At 46.1% G+C, this 20,883-nt stretch overlaps 1 protein-coding gene across 8 annotated transcripts in view; it reads right to left on the bottom strand.

The window, feature by feature from the left end:
* Positions 1 to 20,883, bottom strand: part of CLPB (ClpB family mitochondrial disaggregase) — a 195,490-nt gene that overhangs the window by 31,320 nt on the left and 143,287 nt on the right. For all 8 annotated transcript variants that reach the window (XM_069064680.1, XM_069064683.1, XM_069064682.1 and 5 more), the window contains exon 7: positions 11,469 to 11,583. In XM_069064680.1, coding sequence (XP_068920781.1) covers positions 11,469 to 11,583 — 115 coding nt within the window. The remainder of the gene's footprint in view (positions 1 to 11,468; positions 11,584 to 20,883) is intronic.

The following is a 20,883-nucleotide window of genomic DNA, read 5'->3' as shown; positions in this document are numbered from 1 at the left end:
GTAGAGGAAATACATGTTATGTTTTATAGCAGATGATGATGTCACCTCTATGAGCCCTTTTTATATCATCGATCATAGAATCTAAGAGCTGAAAGGGATGATGAGGGTGGCATCTAGTCTACCTCCTGACAAGCGGTAATGAAGCCTCTCTTTGAAGTCTTCCAGCAAAGGGAACTCTTGCTATTTTTTCAGTTGTTTTTCAGTCATGTCTGACTCTGTGAAGAGTGATCCCATTTAGGGTTTTTTTTGAGAAGATATCAGAGTAGTTTGCCATTTCCTTCTCTACTTCATTTGATAGATAAGGAAACTGGCAAACAGGGTTAAATGACCCGCCCAGGGTCACCCAGCTAGTAAGTGTCTGAGGTCAGAGATGAACTCAGGAAGATGAGTCTTCTTAACTCCAGGCCTGGCGTTCTGCCCACTTTGTCACCTAGCAGCCCTTGTGGAACTCACTCCTCAGGACACTCTTCACACTCTGGGACAGCCGTTTCCTAACACAGAGTTGAAATCTATTTCTTTGCAATTTCCAACCTATATTTCTAGTTCTGGCCTTTAGGAATAAGACAGGAAGTTTGCTTCTTCTAAAAGCCCTTTTGAATACTTTAAGGCAACTCTCTTTCGACTCCCCACTCCCACACTTCTCTTCCAAAGGAAGTTCTTTCAACTGATCCTAATATGGCAGGGTCCCCCCTCCCCCAATCCTGTTTGCCCTGCTCTGTAAGTGCTCTAGCTTTTGTACCTAGGAGAGAGGCAGCTGTGGGCTGGCTGAGGCCATCCTGATGCCATTACAGAATGCAACTTAGGCTTTTGTGTTCCAAGGAAATCTTGTCAGAGAGGATGAGCACTTCCTGGGGACTCCTGCTTTGGGGGAATGCTGTACCAGATGATGCCCGAGAGCAAGATTCTGGTCTGTCAGCCATTTGCTGTCTTAATCAGTCACTTAACAAACAGAACATGGGCTTGGGAGCTGAGGAAAAGATGCTGAGCTGTCTCCTAGTCTTGCTGGAAAAAGCGGGAGTAGCCAGGCTGGTCTCTTCTCCAAACGAGTCAAGTTTGTTTCTGTCCTCACTCATGTTCTTCCTCTTACTGGGGATTCCTTCCATCTCCAATGCCTGCACTAAATGGGGAACCAAGCTCAACTTTCATGCTGCCCAGGTTTTTCCCACCTCCTTTAGTTCACATGGATATTTCTCCACTGGGCCTCCACAGACCTTAAGAATCTGTATAAATTCTTTTAGTCCTGAATTATGGACACGTAGTTATTTATTTTAAAAAAATATTTAACCATTCAACTTTTGTGTTTCTTGTCTCCCCTACCAGGCTATGTAAGAAGGGGTTAGTTAGCTTTGCTCCTTTTCTGGACTCTCTCACAGCAGTGCTAGGAAATGAAAATTCCCTATTAAGTGACACTGATGGAGGAGGAAGGAAAGATGGAAGCCAGGGCAGGAGAGCAGCACAGGAACACTAACCCTCACAAGGAGGTGAGGCTGGTGGTCAACACTGGGCCTCAGAGGATTTTTTAAGTTAAGTAGGAGGCAAAAGGACCTAAAAAAAGACTGCTTCTACTTGGGGTGGATGAAACAAAGGTAACAGAGAAGACAGAACTACTTGATTCCAATTTCTCTATAGTTTTTCTTACCAAGGAGAAAGATAGTTATACTGGGAAGGACAGGATAAAAGTGGCTAAGAGGGATCCAAAAGTGAAGATAAGAGGGTGAGAGCACCAGAGTCTCAGTGAGTACAAGTCACTAGGTCCAGATCATTTCATCCCAGGGGACAGAAAGAACTGACTGGTGGGTATACTGATCCACAGTCACTGTTCTCTGAAGAATTCAACAGGAAGAGAGGAGAGTGTTTTCAGGCCAGGGGTATACGAATGTGGTTTAAACTGTGAAATAAGAGAAGGGTTTGGGTGCCTCGAATTATATATAACAGTAGTAAGCTTGACTTAGATTTCTGGCAGAATCCTAGCCCTGATAATCAGAGAATGTATTAGCATAAAGAGTAGGAGGAGGTCATAACTAAGAGCTAGCCTGGTCAGGTCATGCCAGAATGGTCAGACTAACCTCATTTCCTTCTTTGACCAGGTTCATAGACAAGCAGATCGGAGGAATGCTGTGGACAAAGCCTAAGTAAACATGACATGTGACAGTCAGTATCCCTACTGGTGTGCTTGTGGACAAGATGGGAGAATGTGGACAAAATGACAGTACAGAAAGGTGAATCTGGAATGAGAGGAACAACTGGATCCAAAGTCTAGAGATTAATGTCCACTAACCTGGAAGAAGTCTTTAGTGGAGTGCCCCAGGGATCTGTCTTTGGACCAATCATGTTAAACAATTTTTATCAGTGACTTTGATGAAGGTATAGATGACATGCTTAATAAATATGTATATGATATCAAGTTGGAAGGGATGGCTAATATGCTGGGCATCAAAACTAGAATTTAAAAATACCCTGACAGGCTGATGCTAACAAGATGAAATATAATGGGGATAAATGCACAGCCCTGCACTTGGGACTGTGGCTGTAGTTGAAAAATCAACTATGTTAATATGATATTAAAAAGATCTTAGGATTTTTATTGACTATGAGCTCAATGAAGCAGCAGATGATGTGGGTGTATTTTAGGATACATTCCTTAATGTATGCTGGGGTAGAGAGGATAGTTTTGTTGCAACTCTCCTGGGTCAGATCATACCTGGTGACTAAGGCCTGTTCCAAGGACCACTTATGAGAAGGGGCCTTGATGAGCTGGGTTGAGGGTTACCAGGTTGGGAATGGGGCTGCGATCATCCCTTTAGAAACTAGGAATATGAACTTGGACAGCAGGAAATTGAGGGAGGGCATGATAAATGTCTTAAAAAATCTGAAGGGAAAAAACACTCATGAGGAAGAGGAAGATTTGACCCTCTAAGACAAAACTAAAAATAATGAATGGAAATCACAGATTAGTTATGGCTTAATACATGGAAATTTCCCCTAGTAATTGGAGCTATTTGAAAATGAAATGGGCTGCTTTGGAAGTCTGTAGTTAAATTACGGCTAGGATTCATGTTCTGAACAGAGTTAGACTAGATGAACTCTGAAGTTCCTTTCAACATTCCAAGAGTTTGATACCAAGACAAACCAGGAGAGGATGGGGTTCAGCAGCTGAATTCTGAAGGGAAAGGCAGAGGAGGGACTCCCTGGACAGGGTCATTCCTGTTGATCACCACACCCCAGATTTGGGAAGGAAGAGGGTTCTTTCCCGTAGCTCTGCAGTCCAAGTGGTGGCTCTGCCTCGCTCTAGGAAGGCTGAGGAGGTCTTGGCCCCAGGCTGCTTGGTTCTTGCCTTATTTTCTCCATCTGTAACACTGTAACAGTGTGCTTGCGTCTTCCAGAGGCCCCTCAGCTGGGGATTGCACTGATAAATTCACTGTATTACTTTGCACAAATCAATATCCCAGCACTTATCAGGGGTTGATGTGACCAAAATTGGTTTCAGCCAATTTGTGAGTGTAATAAATGTCCGTTTATCAAATCAATTCATTCAGCAGCGCTTCGCTGGCTGCCCATCTTCATGGCACCCACAGGGTTGCCAGGGTTTAGACCCACCCATGCTTAGTGAATTTCTAGACTTCCATGGAGGCCACAAGAGAGCCATAGGGCAGAAATTTAGTTATGCCTGAGATGTGGAGGTAGAGACTTGGCCCTTCAGTCATCCTATGCTGACAATGAAGGTCCCAGATGGAATCCATTTCCATGGCTCCTGAAGGACCTAACCATTGGCTTCTAGAGGCGGAGCCTCAGAGCGGGGGGAGTAGAAGATGGCTGTGACATACATCAAGGCTGGTTTGAGGTAGGGAAGAGGACGGGGCGCCAGCTCAAAGTTTCACCTGGGGTCCTGCCAGTTCTGGAGCTGCTAGGAACATGAGGGATCATCCAGTCACAATCTGCTCATTTCATAGATAGAAAAGCTGAGGCTCAGAAAGGAGAACTGACTTGCTAGGAGTCACACAATTAGTAAGCAGCTGAAGTGGGATGAGAACCAGGTCTTCTGACTCCAAGTCCAGTGGTTTTTGCACTAGGCCATGCTGCCCCGGGACCCTTACCCATTTAGAGTGAGACCTGGCATAGAACATGCAATAGAGAAAGAGGCTAGCAAATGCTCCCATCGCCTGTCCAAACCTTCCCATCTTGTAAGGTCTCTCTCCTCTAGGAAGCCTTCTTGAAGCTCCCTGACCACTGCTACTCCCACTGAGCTCTAGAGCATTCCATTCTCGGGCTCTAATGGCCCTGGGAGTCTAAGTCATCCTTGCTGATGCCTGATTATGCAGCACCTTGTTTGGCTCTCTCACTGCAGCCTACGTATGAGTTCCATCTCTCCAATGAGGTTATGAATGCTGAGGGCAGGGCACACATCAGCTCCTCCTCAGTTACCTTTGGACTATGCTGCCCAAGGCTAGGGCTAGATCTTCCTTCCCTCCGTCTCCCCCAAACTGTGAACTATTGAGGGTAGGGCCTTGGTGGCCCCCTTCACAGGGTCCTATCTGCAAGACATGATCAACACAAATGTGCTAATCTAACCCTGGTTGAGCCTCCTAAAAATTTTCCTGTACCCATCTGATTTTAAAACAGGGACAGATCTATAGTTCTTTTAGAGATCTGAGAATAATCCCAGTGGTCTCAGATTGTAGGAACAGGAATATTTCATGGCCTCCTCAGCCTCCTCTTCTGACCTTTATCTCACACCACCTAAGTAATGTCTCCTTCCCATTCCTATACCTAACAGCAAGCCTAGATTGTGGCAAAGGCCACAGGGCTATACAATACCCTTTTTCATGGCCCTGGCAGTCTTCTTAATCAGTTTTCAAGTTTATCTGGCCAACATACATTTGGAGCTTGAAATATACTGATGGAAGGCTAGAATGATGGGTTGAATATGTTTGTCCTGGTTAAATTTCATTTTATTAGAAACTTGGGTTCAGAAAACCAACATAAATATAAGACGTTGAGGCATGGCATCAAGTCATTAGAAGGTACTAGAAAACAAAAACTTGCCAAAAACTGAGAGATGATGTGACTCTGGAATCTGTAACTGCTGGGGATGGCTCAGGGGGTGAATTCACTGAATTATGGAATACTTCAGGGATCTATGATTCTGCTAGTGTGGACCCTCCTTCTCTGTATTAGTAGATAAACTTCTAAAGTTGCCATGCTTGAAAAATTACTCACCCATGGCCAATCTAGTGACTAGACTCTTAGAACTTCACAGGGCTAGTTTTTGAATGAGACTTCTAAAACATAAGCCATAAAAAAGCCACAGGATAAAGGAGGGTCAGGAATTTTGGACCTAACAGAAGAAATAAAGCCTATTTTCATAAGGGGGAAAAATTGGGAAATACTGAGATGCTGCTGCATCTGATACTGACACTCTCCCTCTCCAGTTGTTCCCCCCACACCCTACCTCAATACTGATAGGAGGCTTCCTCTTCTCTAAGGAGAAAGAATCTCTGAGGCCAGGGATCTAAAATGAGGGGTCCAGAGGGGACTCTTTACATCTCTCTGTCTCTCTGCCTTCTGGGCCTTAGAAAAGGAGCCTAGGACAGACCACATGCCTAACACTGAGACTAGTGGGGCTGTGAGGGCAAGGTAAAGGCTAGGATTCCCTGGGCCCTGGTCTGGCTGGTGTCCACAAATTAAGGGCTCTAATGTGTACCTTTCTCACTGGTGTCAAAGGCCCCAGGCTTTCCTCATCCATCACAATTTATAAGCAAGCAGGAACCACTTCTATTCACATGGGTAAAAGTGGGAACACTAGGCCTCTGTCCCTGAGGACAAATTTACTTCATTCTCTGGGTTAGATACTCTCAGCCTTGGCCAACCTGCTGCTACAAATGTACCACGTGTCTCCCCAGGCTGGGGACTGGTAGACCTGGTATATAGCTCTAGCTCTGTCCCTGTTAACTAGGATTCTGAGAAAACTGGAGGCTAGACCATACAAGAAATTTGTTGAAGGAACTGGGTTTTCTGACTCTAAGTCAGATCTTTCCATTATACCCATTTATTTCTTGGTTGTAGGGCCACCCAAATTTGAGGGGCAGGAGAATGAGAACACACAGAAGCAGTAGTTGGAGAGAAGAATCATGAGAACACAGTGTTAGACAGCCCTTTCTCAGAGAACTGTTCTGAAGAAAGTACTCTGGCAACTGTCCCACGCTATATACATTACAGAAATTATGATTCAACATTTTATCTGTGGAAGATGGAACTGGGCCCTGTAGATATAATACTAGATTCGGACACAGGCTTTGCTCTCAAGAAGCTTATTATCTAACAGGAAAAGAATGAGTTTACAAGTAACTACACTAAGTGCAAAGAAGAATAGGAGGAAGGAGGTGGGGCAGGTTCAGTGAAAGCTTCATGAGGTGGTGGCCTTGAAGTGAGAAGGATTTCAATTTGTGAGTATGGGGGAAGCTCCCTCAAGGCAGAGGTGATATCAGGAGACAACAGAAGGCAAGACGCAAATTAGTCCAATTAGGATGGAATCTAAATCAAATATATGGCAGGGTGCTGAAGGAACTAACTGGAAGATGTGACTGCTGAGTTACTCTGTGTGATCTTTGAAAGGTCACAGAAATCTAAGATGGGAAACAGTGTGAGACAAGGAATGGAGGCTCCAGATTTTGGGATGTGCTCTATGATAGTCTGAGGATTCACACTTTATTTAACAGGCAGTCAGGAGCCAATGAAGGTTTTTGAGGAGAGCATCACTTTGGTCACAGCAGTGTGATGGGAAGGCGATTTAGAGAGCGGGGTGACGGATGGTCTGAGGTGGGCACTCTAGAAACAGGGAGACCAGCGAGAAGACTATGACAATAATTTGGTCAACAGGTGATGAGGTCCTGAACTAGGGTGGTGGCATTGGGAGTACTGTGAAGGAGCAGGATACAGGAGAGAATGACGAAGGAGAAAGAGCAAGATTGAACAACTGATCAGACACGGGGTGGACAAAACTGAATTCATCACCTTCCCTCCACACCCTAAGCCTGTTTTTGGTTCTCTCTCTGATATCTCTATTTCCACTGCTGGCATCAGTGTCCTTCCAGAAACCTATTTCAGAACCTTCTCTTCGGCTCTCCTTCCTCCCCCATCCCACAATTATGGGGCAAAGAGACTCCATGCTTGGTGAGTCACATGTGATCACACAACTAGCAAGTGTCAGAGGCAGGATCTAAACTCAGGTATCCCTTGACTCTAAGTCCAGTGGATTTTTTCCATTACATGGGGTTAGCTCCTACATTCTGGGGAACACATTTAAGCAAAGAAGGCAAGGAAGTAGTAGTCATAGAGAGATGGAACAGGCATGAAGTTAAAATGTTACACAAGAGATGGGAGAAGAGAATATTAGGAAGAAAGAGGGGTGGGTTAATAGAGCCCAATGCTGATGAGAAGTCAAGGAGGATGAGGTTAAAGCATCAGATTTAAATCAAATATATGCCAGGGTGCTAAAGGAACTAACTGGAAGATGTGACTGAGTTACTCTGCGTGATCTTTTTTTTTTGGAGGGCAACTGGGGTTAAGTGACTTGCCCAAGGTCACACGGTTAGTTTTTGTATAAAATGTCTGAGGCCGGATTTGAACTCAGGTCCTCCTGACTCCAGGGCTGATGCTCTATTCACTGCACCACCTAGCCGCTCCTCTGTGTGATCTTTGAAAGGTCATAGGAAATAGGGGAGAAAGGTTAAAAAAAAAAGTGGAAGGGTAGAGTGAGGAAAGGGTGGAACTGTCAAACTTTGGGTCAGTAAATTTGACTAATTCTTGGGAAGATTCTAGAACATATTAAAAGGATAGTCTCAGAGCATTTACAAAAAGACACAGGAATCACCTAGGAACTAGTACAACTTCATGAGTAAGTCATGCCAGACTAACTGTCTTTTCTTTTTTTGGTTAAGTATAGATGAGGAGAGAACAGTAAATGCGATGGACATGCATGTCAGCAAACACTTTACAGGGTCTTTGGGAAGACATGGTTTCCTTATCTATAAGAAAGAGTACACTGTGACAGTACTCAGCTGAATAACTGGATCCAAAGCATGGTCAAAGGACCAGTCCCTCTCCTCAGTGAGGAGCACCAGGAATCTTTGTCTCTGGCCTGGGATATTTAATGACATGGATGAAGATGAGAGCCTGGTCAAATGTGCAAATGCCCTAGAGCCAGGAAAATCAGCCATACCTTGTCCTCTACACCTAGAGCTCACCTGGAGAGCTATGTGCAGTTATATTCACCATATTTCAGGAAGCACTCACTGATAAGCTAGAAAATGGCCAGAGAAAGGTAGGGAGATGGGAGAGGGGCCATGGAGTGCAGTATCTGAGAGGTTGTCATGTGGAAGATGGATGAACCTGCTTTTGTTAGGCCCAAGAGGGAAGAATGAGGAGCACTGGGTGGTGGATAGAGGCTAGCTGTGAGGAAAAGCTTCCTAACAAGGATAGCTCTTCCAAAAGTGGACTGCCGCTTTAGCAGGTAGTGAGTTCCCATAGGAGCTAGTGAGGCCTGCTGCAGGGATAGGGTGACTACTTATTATGACCACAATTATTAAGGGGGGAGGGAAATAAAAATTACTAATGAAGATTCAAAATTGCTATTATTATATGCAGAAAGCAGAGTACATTTAACTGTGGGGTTTATCTTTGAAGAAGGGAGCAGTACCAGCCATGGTCCTGCTGATGGCGGTATGGTGTGTAAGTGGTGGGTCAGCCAGTAAAAACCAGGGAGGTGCTGGAGGTCACTTATGGGATGGGATTCTCAAAGCCTGCTTCTGCATACCTCTGGGACTTTGTCAGTCACGACTCTAGCTTTAATGTGTCTCTTCAGCTTGGATTTCTTCTTCATGTTTTAAAGCCAATAATCCCTTATATTTAGGTGGTTCTTTATAAGGGGCTTTCTCATCTATTCTCTCAACTGATCCTCACACAACACCCTTGTGAGATAGGAGATACTAGCTCCTTTTAAAAGATGGAGAAATTGAGGCCTAGAGAAAGTTAAGTGAATTGATTGAGGGCACACAGAGAGTCAGTGGCAGAGTGAGATGTTGAACTCATGTCTACTGGACTTGAGCCGAGAGCTCTTTCTTTGGGAATTAGCTGCTTCTGAGACTGAGGGTCCTTGGTGGGGGGAGCTGTTAGTTGGGATTCTGGATATCTCAGGGAACATACTCCTCCCCCATGCCAAGAATGAGATGACTAAAGAAAAAGGAGTTGTTGTCAAATGAGAAATGCAGGTCCATTCCCCTGCCCCTCCACTAGCTTCCCGACGCCTCACTTATCTTGTTAGCTTGAGACACGGGCAAGGGGAGGAAGGTCAAAGGGCAGTGGGCAGATTGCTGGCTGAAGGACCTTGAGAGAGCCCAAGAGGAAACATTATAGTGGCAGGTATGTCCTGATCTGTATGGACATAAAAGGCCAATAGGAGATGTTTTATTAAATCTCTGGTAGGGTCATTTGTCTCTCCTTTCCAAGGGCCCCTCCCCTCTTCCCCTTCACCAATAAGAAGCAGCCCAGCAGAGAGCGAGCAAAGGGTTTGTTCCTCCTGCGTCCAGAATAAGCGGAGGCTGGGCAAGCCCATCCTGTTGTGGTAAGGTGGCAGGGTGGCTGGTGGGCATGCTGGCATGGTGACAAGTCACCTGCTACTTACTCCTCAGTGTCACTGTGGATCAGTTTCCCCTTCTCTTGGTCTGTTTCTGTAAAAGGTCCCTGCAAGGACTGAATTCTATGACCTATGTGGTAACTGGCCCCGCTGGGAGCTCTGTCAAGGGGAGACAATTGGGGTAGTTTCCTCCTGAAAAGGGAGGGGCACTGCGTGGTTTGGGGACAGCTTAAAAATCGAGGCTGCCTTCAATGAAGCAGTGGCCAACCTTCTGACCTTGGGCTAACAGCACACTGGGTCAGGCGGCTCCGACAAATCCTTTTGCCTTTAGAAACAGGCTGGTCCCTTGGTCCCGGTGATTAGGACCCTTGTTCCCTGATGAACTGGGAATAATAGAGGGTCAGGCTGGGGAGGTCTGCCTTCCTTCCTTTTTCAATTAAATCTTTAATTGCTTTCTGGAAGGTGACAAACTTTCCTCTGGAGGCCCCAGAGGGAAGGACACAATTTCAGCCTGATGGCTCCTTTTATCACCCAGGCTTGGTAGCTAGATTGGAAATTTGTAGCTTGATGGCTTGGGGTAGCCCAGTATGTGGTGGCAGAGATCAGGGCTATGCTTAGGGAGCAGGGCTGGCCTTACAAGTGAGGTAAGAAGAATCAGGAGGCTCCAACAGCACCCTCCCAGTTCCCTTCTTTCTTCTGATCTAACAGAAATGCTATCATTCTCCTTCTCCTACCTTGATTCATAGCCCTGGGTTAGACCCCTAACACCAGGCACTTGGTCTCTTGAAGGTCTCTGTGAAAACATGCACCTGTTACATTGAAGTGGAAGGAAAGGATGTCTTAAAAACATCATGGCATGCTCACTCGGGAGTCAGAAAACCTGGGTTCTAGTCTTAGCTGACACTTTATAGCTATGAGATTCTGGGCCAGTTACTTTACCTCAGCCTTGGTTTTTTCATATGGGAATAATAATACTCAAATTACCTCAGGAGAGGCAATGTGGCGTAATGGAAAGAACACTGGACTTAGGAACCCCAGTTCCAGTACTTCCTAGCTGTATGACCTTGGGCAAGTCACATAACAAAGATGATGAAGATAGTTGAGATGTAAATGCATTTTACATTCATTCTCTTTTGAGTCTCAGAGAGATTAAATGTCTTTGGTGCCACAGCTGCCACGTGTGAGAGGCAGATTCTGAACCTTTCTTGATTCTAAGTCCAGCCCTCTCTGACTTATAATCATCTCAGAAGGGACTGGCTGGCTGGGACAGCAGTGCATGAGGAGGATTGAGTAAGCAGGTGCCAGGGTAGGCACCTCACTTCAGGTCTCCGATCTCAGAGATTCCAGATGGCAAAATGGGCTCCTGGAGAGAGCACTAGACCAGCAGCCAGTGGGTTCTAGGCCCATTTTGCAGATGATGAAACTACTGCTGTGTGACCTTGGATAAATCTTTGGATTGGGTAATTTATAAGGTTCCTTCCAGCTCTAATGCTCTGAGAAATAGAGTCGCAGCACTTTTGTTCTGTCTAGACTTGACAGGATACTTACAATGAATGGATTTGTACGTGTCATTCTGCCCATCCTGGTATGACTATCCCACCTCTCAAGGGCCTGGGCTGAATCTATGCTCTAAAGGTACCCATGGGGCAGGAGGCCTAGTATGATTGGGCAATTATTTACTCTTTAAATATTCTGAAAACAATCTCTCCTTTTTGCTGGCCAGCCTGTTCCCTGGCCACCTCTCCACCCTCAGGAGGAAAGTGGCACGGTTCTACCTTTACCATTACACCAGGAGTGTCAGGATGCAGGGCTGCCAGGGGCACAGCATGATGCTTACCTGCTCCCACTGTGGCAATGGCACTCTCCTGGCCAATGATGTGCTCCTTTAGCCGCTGCTCAAGAGGGAAGCGTCGACGTTCCTCAGCCTCGCGCTTTCGTTGCTTCTCCTGGTACTGGCGGAGAAAAGGACAGTTTGGAATGCAGCAGTGTCTGCCACATCCTGGGTCATCCCACCCCAGCCCACGGGCCTCCCAGGGGAAAGAGATCCTGCATTTTTTTTCTTGGTCAAAATGAATGCCCAGTTCTGTACTGGCTGCAGAGCAGGAGCTCCATGATTTCATTTGAAACAGAGAGAGAAGTGGGCTAGGGAGCTCAGCAGTCTGGGGCAGGGAAGTAAAGGACAGGAAAGGCCTAGAACCCAGACTTCATTCCTGGGAAAACCACAAAGCAGTCACAGGAAGGGAATACTTGAGAGTGAGGAGGGTCCTTCTCAACAGCAGACTCAGCCCAGAGCTGAATAGACTCTCTATTGCCACAATTCAATTCATTTCATTCAATACTGATTAGAAAGCCAACCCTGTGCTCAGCAATGCTATGGGGAAACAGGAGCAGAGGGGGGCATGGCCATATCCTGAGGGGCTAACAGTCGAGCTGTATGGTGGGGAGGCCAGAATCCCACCTAGGAAATCATTAGAAAACAATGCATTAATCTCACTGCTGGGCACAGACTCTAAGCAAGTCAAAGACAGGAAGGTCCCATACTACCAAAATATTTACAGCAGTGCCTTTGTGGTGGCAACAATCTAGGAACAAAGCTAGTATCCACCAACTGGAGAAGAGTTTAATAAGTTCTGGTATATGAATAGAATGGAACATTACTGCACCATAAGAAACTATGAAAAAGAAGACTTAAGAGAAACAGGGGGAGACTTGTATGAACTGACAATGAACAAAGAAAGAAAAGCCAAAACAATATACACAGTTACATGGCACCAAAAGGTAGTGGAGCTCAGGGGAACTGGCCCCCTCTTCTCTGAAGTGAGGTGTGGGCTTTGGGTACAGAATGCTAGATATACTGTCAGGCTCTCCTGGGTCATGGATTTCAAGCATCGAGGGAGGGGCTTTACAGGCCTAACAGCCTTACTGTGCAAACTACTAGCACAAAGAATGAGTGGCCGAGCTGGGACTCCAATGCCAGTGCTTGTTGGTAGAGTGTATGCCATTCAGTTTGTCTTGGTGGGTGTGAGGGGCGGTACGCTGAGAAGTTACTGTGCTGTAAAAAAGGTTCAATAAGGGGCAGCTAGGTAGTGCAGTGAATAGAGCACCAGCCCTGGAGTTAGGAGAACCTGAGTTCAAATCCAGCCTCAGATACTTGATATACTTACTAGCTGTGTGACCTTGGGCAAGTCACTTAACCCCAATTGCCTTGCCTTCCCCCCTCCAAAAATAAAAAAAGGTTCAATAAAAGTTAAAAAAAAAATATGACCATGTGCTAAATGATGTGGCCCAGACTTCAAGGGGACCCTGAGCAGTGGAAGGCTCAGAGCCAAAGTGCAGAAAGTGGGCAGAAGAAGAAAGGGAGGAGTCTTTCCTCAGTGTTTTCATTTTATCTGTGTCCATTAGCACCGGAATGTGAACTCATGGAACCACAGACTCATAGACACTCACAGCTGAGAGAGACCTCAGAGAGTAGCTGAGTCTACTTTCCACCCTAGCTTTAACTCTTTCTAAGTCTTTCCAGCAGGAGATCATTCAGCCTCTGACTGGTCAATTGCAGTGACTGGGAGCTGGGCCTCTTGGATTTTTCTGGGACTGAGTCCAAAGTTGCCTTTCCAAAAAATAACTCTACTACTTTCTGAGGCATGCCCTACCCAACTCCCCATCCCCCTGCCCCTGTGGCTCATCTTTTATTGGATGCGCTGATCAGGGTCCCTCCTGGGCACGGGGATTCACCAAACCTAGGCCCTGTCAAAAAAGTCCTGGCTGCAGACTGCTTTTGCGGGCAGAGTGGATAAAAAATATCAGCCACTCTGGCAGTGTTTTCCTGAGATGGTAGTGACCCTGACAGAAGTTAAAAACAATAAATAGCAAACAATCCAATTTTGGCTGTTGCTATCAGTCTGTAACTGAAAGCTCCCATCAGTCCCCATGTTTCATATGGAGCAATAACTTGGCTGCTGATCCCAGTGGAACGATGCTTGCGGGATGGAATCCAGCGTGTCACCGTATGGCTCCCTCAGGCATGGCATACATCACTGAGCTCTGACTCCACCATCCATATATCTGCAGCTTTCTCTAGTTACCCAGGCAGAGATGAGGCCCTAGGTTTGGTGCTGTGTGAGGTGTTTTCCTTTGGGAAGAACACAGACTTGGTAGGCACAACTTAAGTCACTTCCCCAGATTGTCATGCAACAAGCAAGAGGTCCCTTAGGGGACTGGGAAAGGTAGGAATTTCTTAGGTCACAGAAAATTGGAGCTGGGAAAGGACCTTAAATTTCATCCAGCCCAACCTCCTCCTCTTATAGATGAGGAAACAGACCCACGGAGAGGAAATGACTTGCTTGAGGTCAAGTGGCAAAGCTAGGATTTGAACTCGGACCTTTTGGTGGTCAGTCTAGGGCTCTCTGCATAAGTCTCAAACCAGATAAGACACAGCCTGTGTAAACTCTGAAGAAATGGGGCTATCTTGTTTCTCTTTGGCCACCCCCACCCCCACCTGGAATATCCTCCTTCCTCATGCAGCTCTAGCGATGCCTTATGTATGATACCTTTCCTGATCCCTCTGATGGTCAGAGCCCCCCTCTCTCAAATTAATTCATATTTATTTGCTTTCTATTTACTCTTTTAGATTTACATATACATCTTCTCTGTTGAGAGTGTACGATCTTTTCTAGTACGTATTGTTTCTTTCCTCATCTTTCTAACCCGAGTGCCTAGCACTAACTGGTAATTGTATTCTGAGAGTTGAATGGAGGGCCCTGTATACAGAAGGCACTTAATAACACTTGCTGAATCGTTGCACTGAATTTGGCAGAAGGAAGCTTCTTTATTGGTTCAGGTTAATTCAGTTCAAACCAGGACAATTGTTAAGCATTTACTATATACGAAGGACTATTAAATACCCACAATGTAGAGAGGTAGTGTGGCAGAGTGGGTAAGGAATGGTCCTTTGTTTTGGAATCAAGTGGACATGGCTTCAGGTGTTGTCTCTGACACAGGCAGGTCATGTGTCTTTGGGGAAGTCCCTTCACCTCCTAGTACCCCAGAAAACTCTACAATTTCACTCTGCAAAACAAGTACAGATCTGATAATTGTATAGAGATATAACTTAATAAGAGAGAGAGACAGACAGATGGGGGGAGAGAGAGAGGAGGAGGAGAAAAGGCCCCAAGAGAACCTTGAAAGATAGTCATCCTGAGAACCAGGAGAGTACAATGTCACTGAAGCCAAAAGAAGAGTCTTCAGGAGGGGATGGTTCCTTGTGTCAAATGCTGAACTGAAGTCAAGAAGGATGAGAACTGAGAAAAAGATCACTGGATATGACATGACACTCATCTATTCCCAGTATTCCCTCTTTAAAGCAGGTAAAATACTGCTGGAAAGAGATTTTAGAACTTCTCCAGTGGCTGGCAGTTAGAGGGAGCAAGATTTGGACTCAATAAAAGGACAAAACCCCCAACCTTCCTACAGTTAGAAATCTCCAACAGTCGAATGGGTTGCTTATTAGGTGAACTTCTCGATGTTGCAAGTTCTCCAGCAGGCTGCATGACCTTGGTGTGGATGGAGTACAGGGAATTCCTGATTAACATTTGAACTAGATGCTCTTTGAACTCCTTTCTAATGGAGCTTCAACGTTTTAAAGACAACGGGGAAGAGGAGGGGTCTTGTTCAGTTTGTCAAAGGGGACAACCTTAGTGCTAATGGGCAGAGGTCATGGAGAGGCAGATTACAGTTCAATATAAGGAAGACATTTCTAAATAACCACAGCTATCCTGCAGTGGACCAGGCTGCATTAGAAGTCAGTGAGTTTTGTGTCCCTGAAGTATCCAAGTAGAGACTAGGAAACCCCTGTTGGAGACTAGTTGAACTTCTAAGAGTTTCGGAAACTTTGAAGACCTTTCCTGAGTGTGTTGAAGGAAAGAACAGAGCATTATGGTCTTTATATGTCTGCTGTTTGTCCCCTTCTGGCTTAGTTCATTCTTAGGAAGCTAGAAGAATAGCAGACTGGCAGGATGAGCTGGTTGGCTCCTCACTGTGGGTCCTGAAATGGACTCTTTCTAGGTTTCCATCCCCTTTCCTGTGGGAAACAGTGTGTACCTCTGGGATGTGGGCATCAGCAGTAGAGTGCAGTGCTGGGCAGGCCAGGTTGGACCCCATATGGGATCGTAATCCACACAGTTGAAGAAATGATGAAGGGGTTGTGAGTGGACAAAGTTTAAGAAGCCCTGGTCTAGAGAAGGTAGACAGGACGGGCAGCACAAAGGCGGCCAGAAGTGGAACATACCGAGTTACCTAAGATAGGACAGAACATCTTAAGGGTCTGAGTCTAGAAGATATACGTAAGCACAAGACGCTGATGTGGTCCTGACCCTGGGGGATGCTGTTGCTCTTTGCCTTCTTTGTACCTCTGCGAGCTGTAGGCAGAGCAGCCTTCCTACCTGTGTGAGAGACAGAGAATCCCAAAGGGCCAGCTGGTTGCTGATTAGATCTGGTAGAGGCATCCAGAGGCTGGATTAATTCTCCCATTAACCCAACTCCTTTGTCCAGTGTCCTCTCCCTTGTTGTGAATGGACCTTACTCATTTGGAAATATCCCAGTTACTGGTCACTGATGCTTCACCTCCTCAAACTCTAATCAAACTCTGAGTGGATTGTGTTTTATAATCTGTAAACAGTTAAATGATCTTATTCAAGTATAAACTGAGTACTTGTCAGTTTAGGGAGAGAGAAAAGGGTCCTGTCTTCAAGCAATTTGTAATCAAGTTCAGAAGAGAAGACATATGTGAGGAAGGGAATAGGAGGGTCTTGGAGGCTAGCTGTCATGGGCTGGGTAGGAGGGAATAAGCCTGAGCTTAGCTGGGAACCATGAGGATGGAGATGCAGAGACAGGATGATGTCCTAGAAAGAACATTGGTGCAGCATCTGGCTTTCTTTGATCCTGGCATTCCTTTGTACCACCTTAACCTCTCTTGGACTCAGTTTCCTCTTCTGTCCCTGGTAATAAGAATACTGGCACTAACTGCCCCTCTGCAGAATATGGGGGTTGGACTATGGGTCTCTTCCAGGTCAAAATCTTTTGATTCTATGAGTGACATGGTCCTGGGCCCAAATGCTATCCTCAGGTATCTTGGGAGAAAGGCAATTGGGTCCTGAGGCAATCCACTGGAGGAGGGGGCTGAGAAGGTGATTATGCCACAGGAGGCATGGGATGCCTGGTTGGCAGGCACTGGGGGTGTGGCGCCTAGAAGAACATGAGCAAGTGAGCCCATCTTCTTAATAAAAGACACATGCAATTAGTTTCTGCAGCCCTCACCTAGAAACGGCAGCCACTGGCTCCCAGCAGCTAATCTGGGTTGGGTAATCACGTTCACTGGCTCTCATCATCCTTGATTTGACATGGCACCCCTCCTGGCTGTGACGACATTTACCGGAAAGTGTTCTGGGCCCCAGGCTGAGGCCTGGCTCCAAGCTGGCCAGCAGGGTGGGACTGCTTACATGGGAGCTGAGAGTAAGGGCTAAGCCACCCCTGTATCTTGCCTGGCTTCATTTTTTCAGGAAGGGGGAGAAACAATGTGTGTGTGTGTGTGTGTGTGTGTGTGTGTGTGTGTTTGTGCAGAAGCAGCAAAGGAGTGGCCAGGTGGCGCAGTGAGTAAGAGTGCCGGCCCCAGACTTGGGATGACCTGGGATCGAATCCAGGCTCAGATACTTAACACCACACCCAAAAATAACTGGCCATGTAACCTTGAGCAAGTTACTTAACCCCAATTGCTTTAAAAAAAAAAAAGCAGCAAAGGTGAGTGACAGGTGGATTTATCTCTGCATGGTCAGAGAGAAGAAGGGCAAGGGACAAGCAGGTTGACCCAACAAGAGGACCACCAGTAAGCTTTGTTCTGAAAGAAGCATGTGTTTGTGGTGGGGAGAGTAGGGAGGAACAGGCACAAAGATCTTTAAGAAATGGTGCCACATCTGAAGAGCTGTACTGACAAGCTGGAATGTTTTCAGAAGATGGTAAGTGGTTAAAGGAATGGGAGATGTTTAGACTATAGAAGAGAAGACTTGAAAGGAAACAGTTGCTGATTTCCTCCACGCTATCATGCTAACCTGGCTGAACCACAGAAGGACCATGGGAATTGGCCTCACTAAGCTTTTCAGATTGGTATAAAAGAGTGAACAGGAATTCGGGACTGCCTTAGATCCATCCCACAGAAAGGCGCTTGGCACAGGACTGGGTTTACAACTCAGTTCTGTAAATGGTTGAGCACACCGCAGGGGTTGTGGAAGCGCCCAATGGAGGGGACAACTGCTTAAAGCCTGGAGATTCTTGCATTTCCCCCAAGGTCATGTCCACATTTTCCTACCATCTGTCTAGTCAAAGATTCAGAGTCCAGTTGGAAGGGACCTCAGAGGTCATTTATCCCCATCCATACCTAGATATTCCTGACATATCCCTGACAAGTGGCCATCTTGGTTCTGCCTGGGCCTGCAGTGGCAGGGAACCTGCCCTGGGGCAGGTGATTCTACTTTTGGATGACTCCAATTATTAGGAAGAAGTTTTGTCTTCTGTCTAGATAACCTCTTACTGTGCTACAAACTTTCACCCATCACTCCTAGTTCTGTCCTTTCCTCCTCCAGGTTACACCTCCCCTGTGTCTTCAGTCTGATGACCCTCCCCTCTATGCAACAGAGGTCTTCAGGCAGAGGGCAGATCACAATCACTTGTTGGGTATGTTGTGGACAAGATTCTTGTTCATGGAGAAGTTGGACTAGTTGGCCTTTGAAGTCCCCTCCCCTACAACCACGAGATTCTGTGATTCTGTACTCTTTGCCCAGAAAATATCACTGGCTTTCATACTGGTTCTGTATCCAGCTCTTCAGGCTAGCAACTGAGTTTCCAGTCTGGTCCTAGCCCTTGCCTTCCCAACAGTTCTTTCTACCTCAGTTGTGTCACTCTCCTCACTCATGCCTGGCTCATTCCCACCTTTAGTTTATTAAAATTTTTTTTTATTCCCTCCATTATTCATGCTATTCCCTGGCCCAGAAAGCCTTCTTCCCTCCTCCTCTTTTCCTATCCAAATCCACTATGTCCTAAAAGCCCTCCTCCAGTCCTACCTCCTCCAGGAAGCCTTCTCCAATAATCCGTTCCACCCTGATTGCTTTCTTCTCTGAGCCCATACAATCCTTAGAGGTGGAGACACACAGGTTAGTAGCTGACCATATGCAATCTTATATTGTCCTCAATGATCCATGTCATGAGTCTTGTCTCCTTAACCAGACTGTGAGCTGTTAGAGGTCAAGGCTCACATTTCTTCTTTTTCCCCACTGAGCCCATCATTGCAGGAGACAGAGTGCATTTGTTCATTCGTCCATCCACCCATCCATCCAACAAACATTAAGCCTCTATTATGTGAAATGCACTGTGCTAGGTTCTGGGGACTAAAGGACAAAAGCCAAACAGTCCTTACTCTCAAGGAGCTTAAATTATAGTAGATGCTCAACCTCATGGTCAATGAACGACTAAAGAAGCCCTATACTATAGTAGCTCTTTGCATGTGATTGGGCACACAGGAGTCACTGGCTGAGTGATGAGCTCCAGGCTCTGGACTGGGGGGCCTGAGCAGACAGAGGGGTAGGTCTCTTACTGTTTGCCATTCTCAAGATACAAAGACAGCCTTGTCAGTCAAGCTGGAGAAACGGCTTGGAATTCCCATTCTATGTGGCTCTACTATGCCTTCTATACAACTCCTGAGGAAAGACCCTGTTTTGGGAGGCAGTAAAAAAGAGGCCCAGTAGGAGTTTTGTGCATGGCAGCAATGCACAAATCCTTGTTCCAGATGATAAGGAGATAGTAGGGGCAGAGGGGAGCCCCTGTTTCCTCCAGGGAGGCTTCCTTTACTATCCCATCCCACAGGGCTCTGCCTCTCCACTATAAACCCCCACCCCTCTTAAGTCTGGACAGAAATTACTTCATGAATCACACAGGTGGACAAGATAGCCCTTGATTCTCTCTGGTGTCCCCCCCCCCCACTTTGGCAGTTCTCTCTGAATATGTCTCATCACCCTGCTTGCCAAGCTGAGAGCACCGCAAGGGAGGACCCTTATTTTCTCTTCTCATATCTTCCAAAACACAGCCCAACACATGTCCGGGAAGAGAGGGAAATAGTGCCACATAAAGCAGTAGGAAGAGAAAAATGGCCTCAGTAAAAAGGGATAGACAAGGTCAAATCTATGAGAGCACCTGTGATTGATTAAAGAGAGCACTGAACTTGGAGTATGGCAGCTTGGGTGTGAGTACTGACTACCTCGGGTTATCTTTTTTCTTTTGAAGGGGGGAGGGCAGGGCAACTGGGGTTAAATGACTTGCCTAAGGTCACATGGCTAGTAAGTGTTAAGTGTCTGCGGCTGGATTTGAACTTAGGTCCTCCTAACTCCAGGGCTGGTGCTCTATTCACTGTGCCACCTAGCCGCCCCATGGATTATCTTTCTAAGCTTTAGTTTCTTTTGCTATAAAATGGGGATAATCATAGGTGCCTTTCAAAAGATTCAGAGCTGGAAAGAAAGAACCTTAGAGATGATCAACTCGTGACTCTCTTGCTTTTTAATATGTGAAAGCTGAGACCAGGAGATAAAAAGGAAGGGACTTGTCCAAGGTCCCACATGTAGCAGTGCAGGGATCTGAATTCAGCTCCTGATTCCAAATCAAACATTCCTTTTGTCATATTATTTTGCCCCAGAACAGGTCTGTGTTGAATAGTAACATGGTGTAAGCTATAAGGGCCACTAAAGCCATCTAATCCCCAGCCTTGGTCCAGTCCTTCCCCTGGATCCTAATGGTCTTCCTGGGCAACTGACTCTGTTGCTCACCTGCCCTACTGTCTTGGCAGACACCTAGGCCCAGCAGCGGGGCCTGCGGCCCATTAGGCCCTTGCATTCCCAGCTGCTGCCCAAACAAATTAAAAATACATAGGAAATGTTCTTGCTAGTCTGTCATGGGAATATGCAAATAAAATCTATGTGGTGGCCTATCGGGCTAATATTCCTGCCAATTCATTCTCTGGGTGTGATTAAAATGAGCAATAAATTCCCCAGCAGTCTCAGTGGATTGCGGAGTAGGGAGGGGAATGCAGGCTTATCCCAGCACGTCCCCCTTAGCTGTGTATTCATCATGGACCAGCTTCCCATATTTTTGTTTTATCTACCATTATGTACAGAAAGATAGAGATAAAGATATATTTCCAGTCTTCTCTTCTGTCTCTT

This window comes from Petaurus breviceps, unplaced genomic scaffold, assembly GCF_028583685.1.
Source record: "Petaurus breviceps papuanus isolate PSGF00001 unplaced genomic scaffold, PetGlider_PUasm1.0 90639, whole genome shotgun sequence".
Taxonomy (NCBI): Eukaryota; Metazoa; Chordata; class Mammalia; order Diprotodontia; family Petauridae; genus Petaurus; species Petaurus breviceps.
Note: the sequence above shows the minus strand (reverse complement) of the source record. Positions and strands in the feature narration are given on the sequence as shown.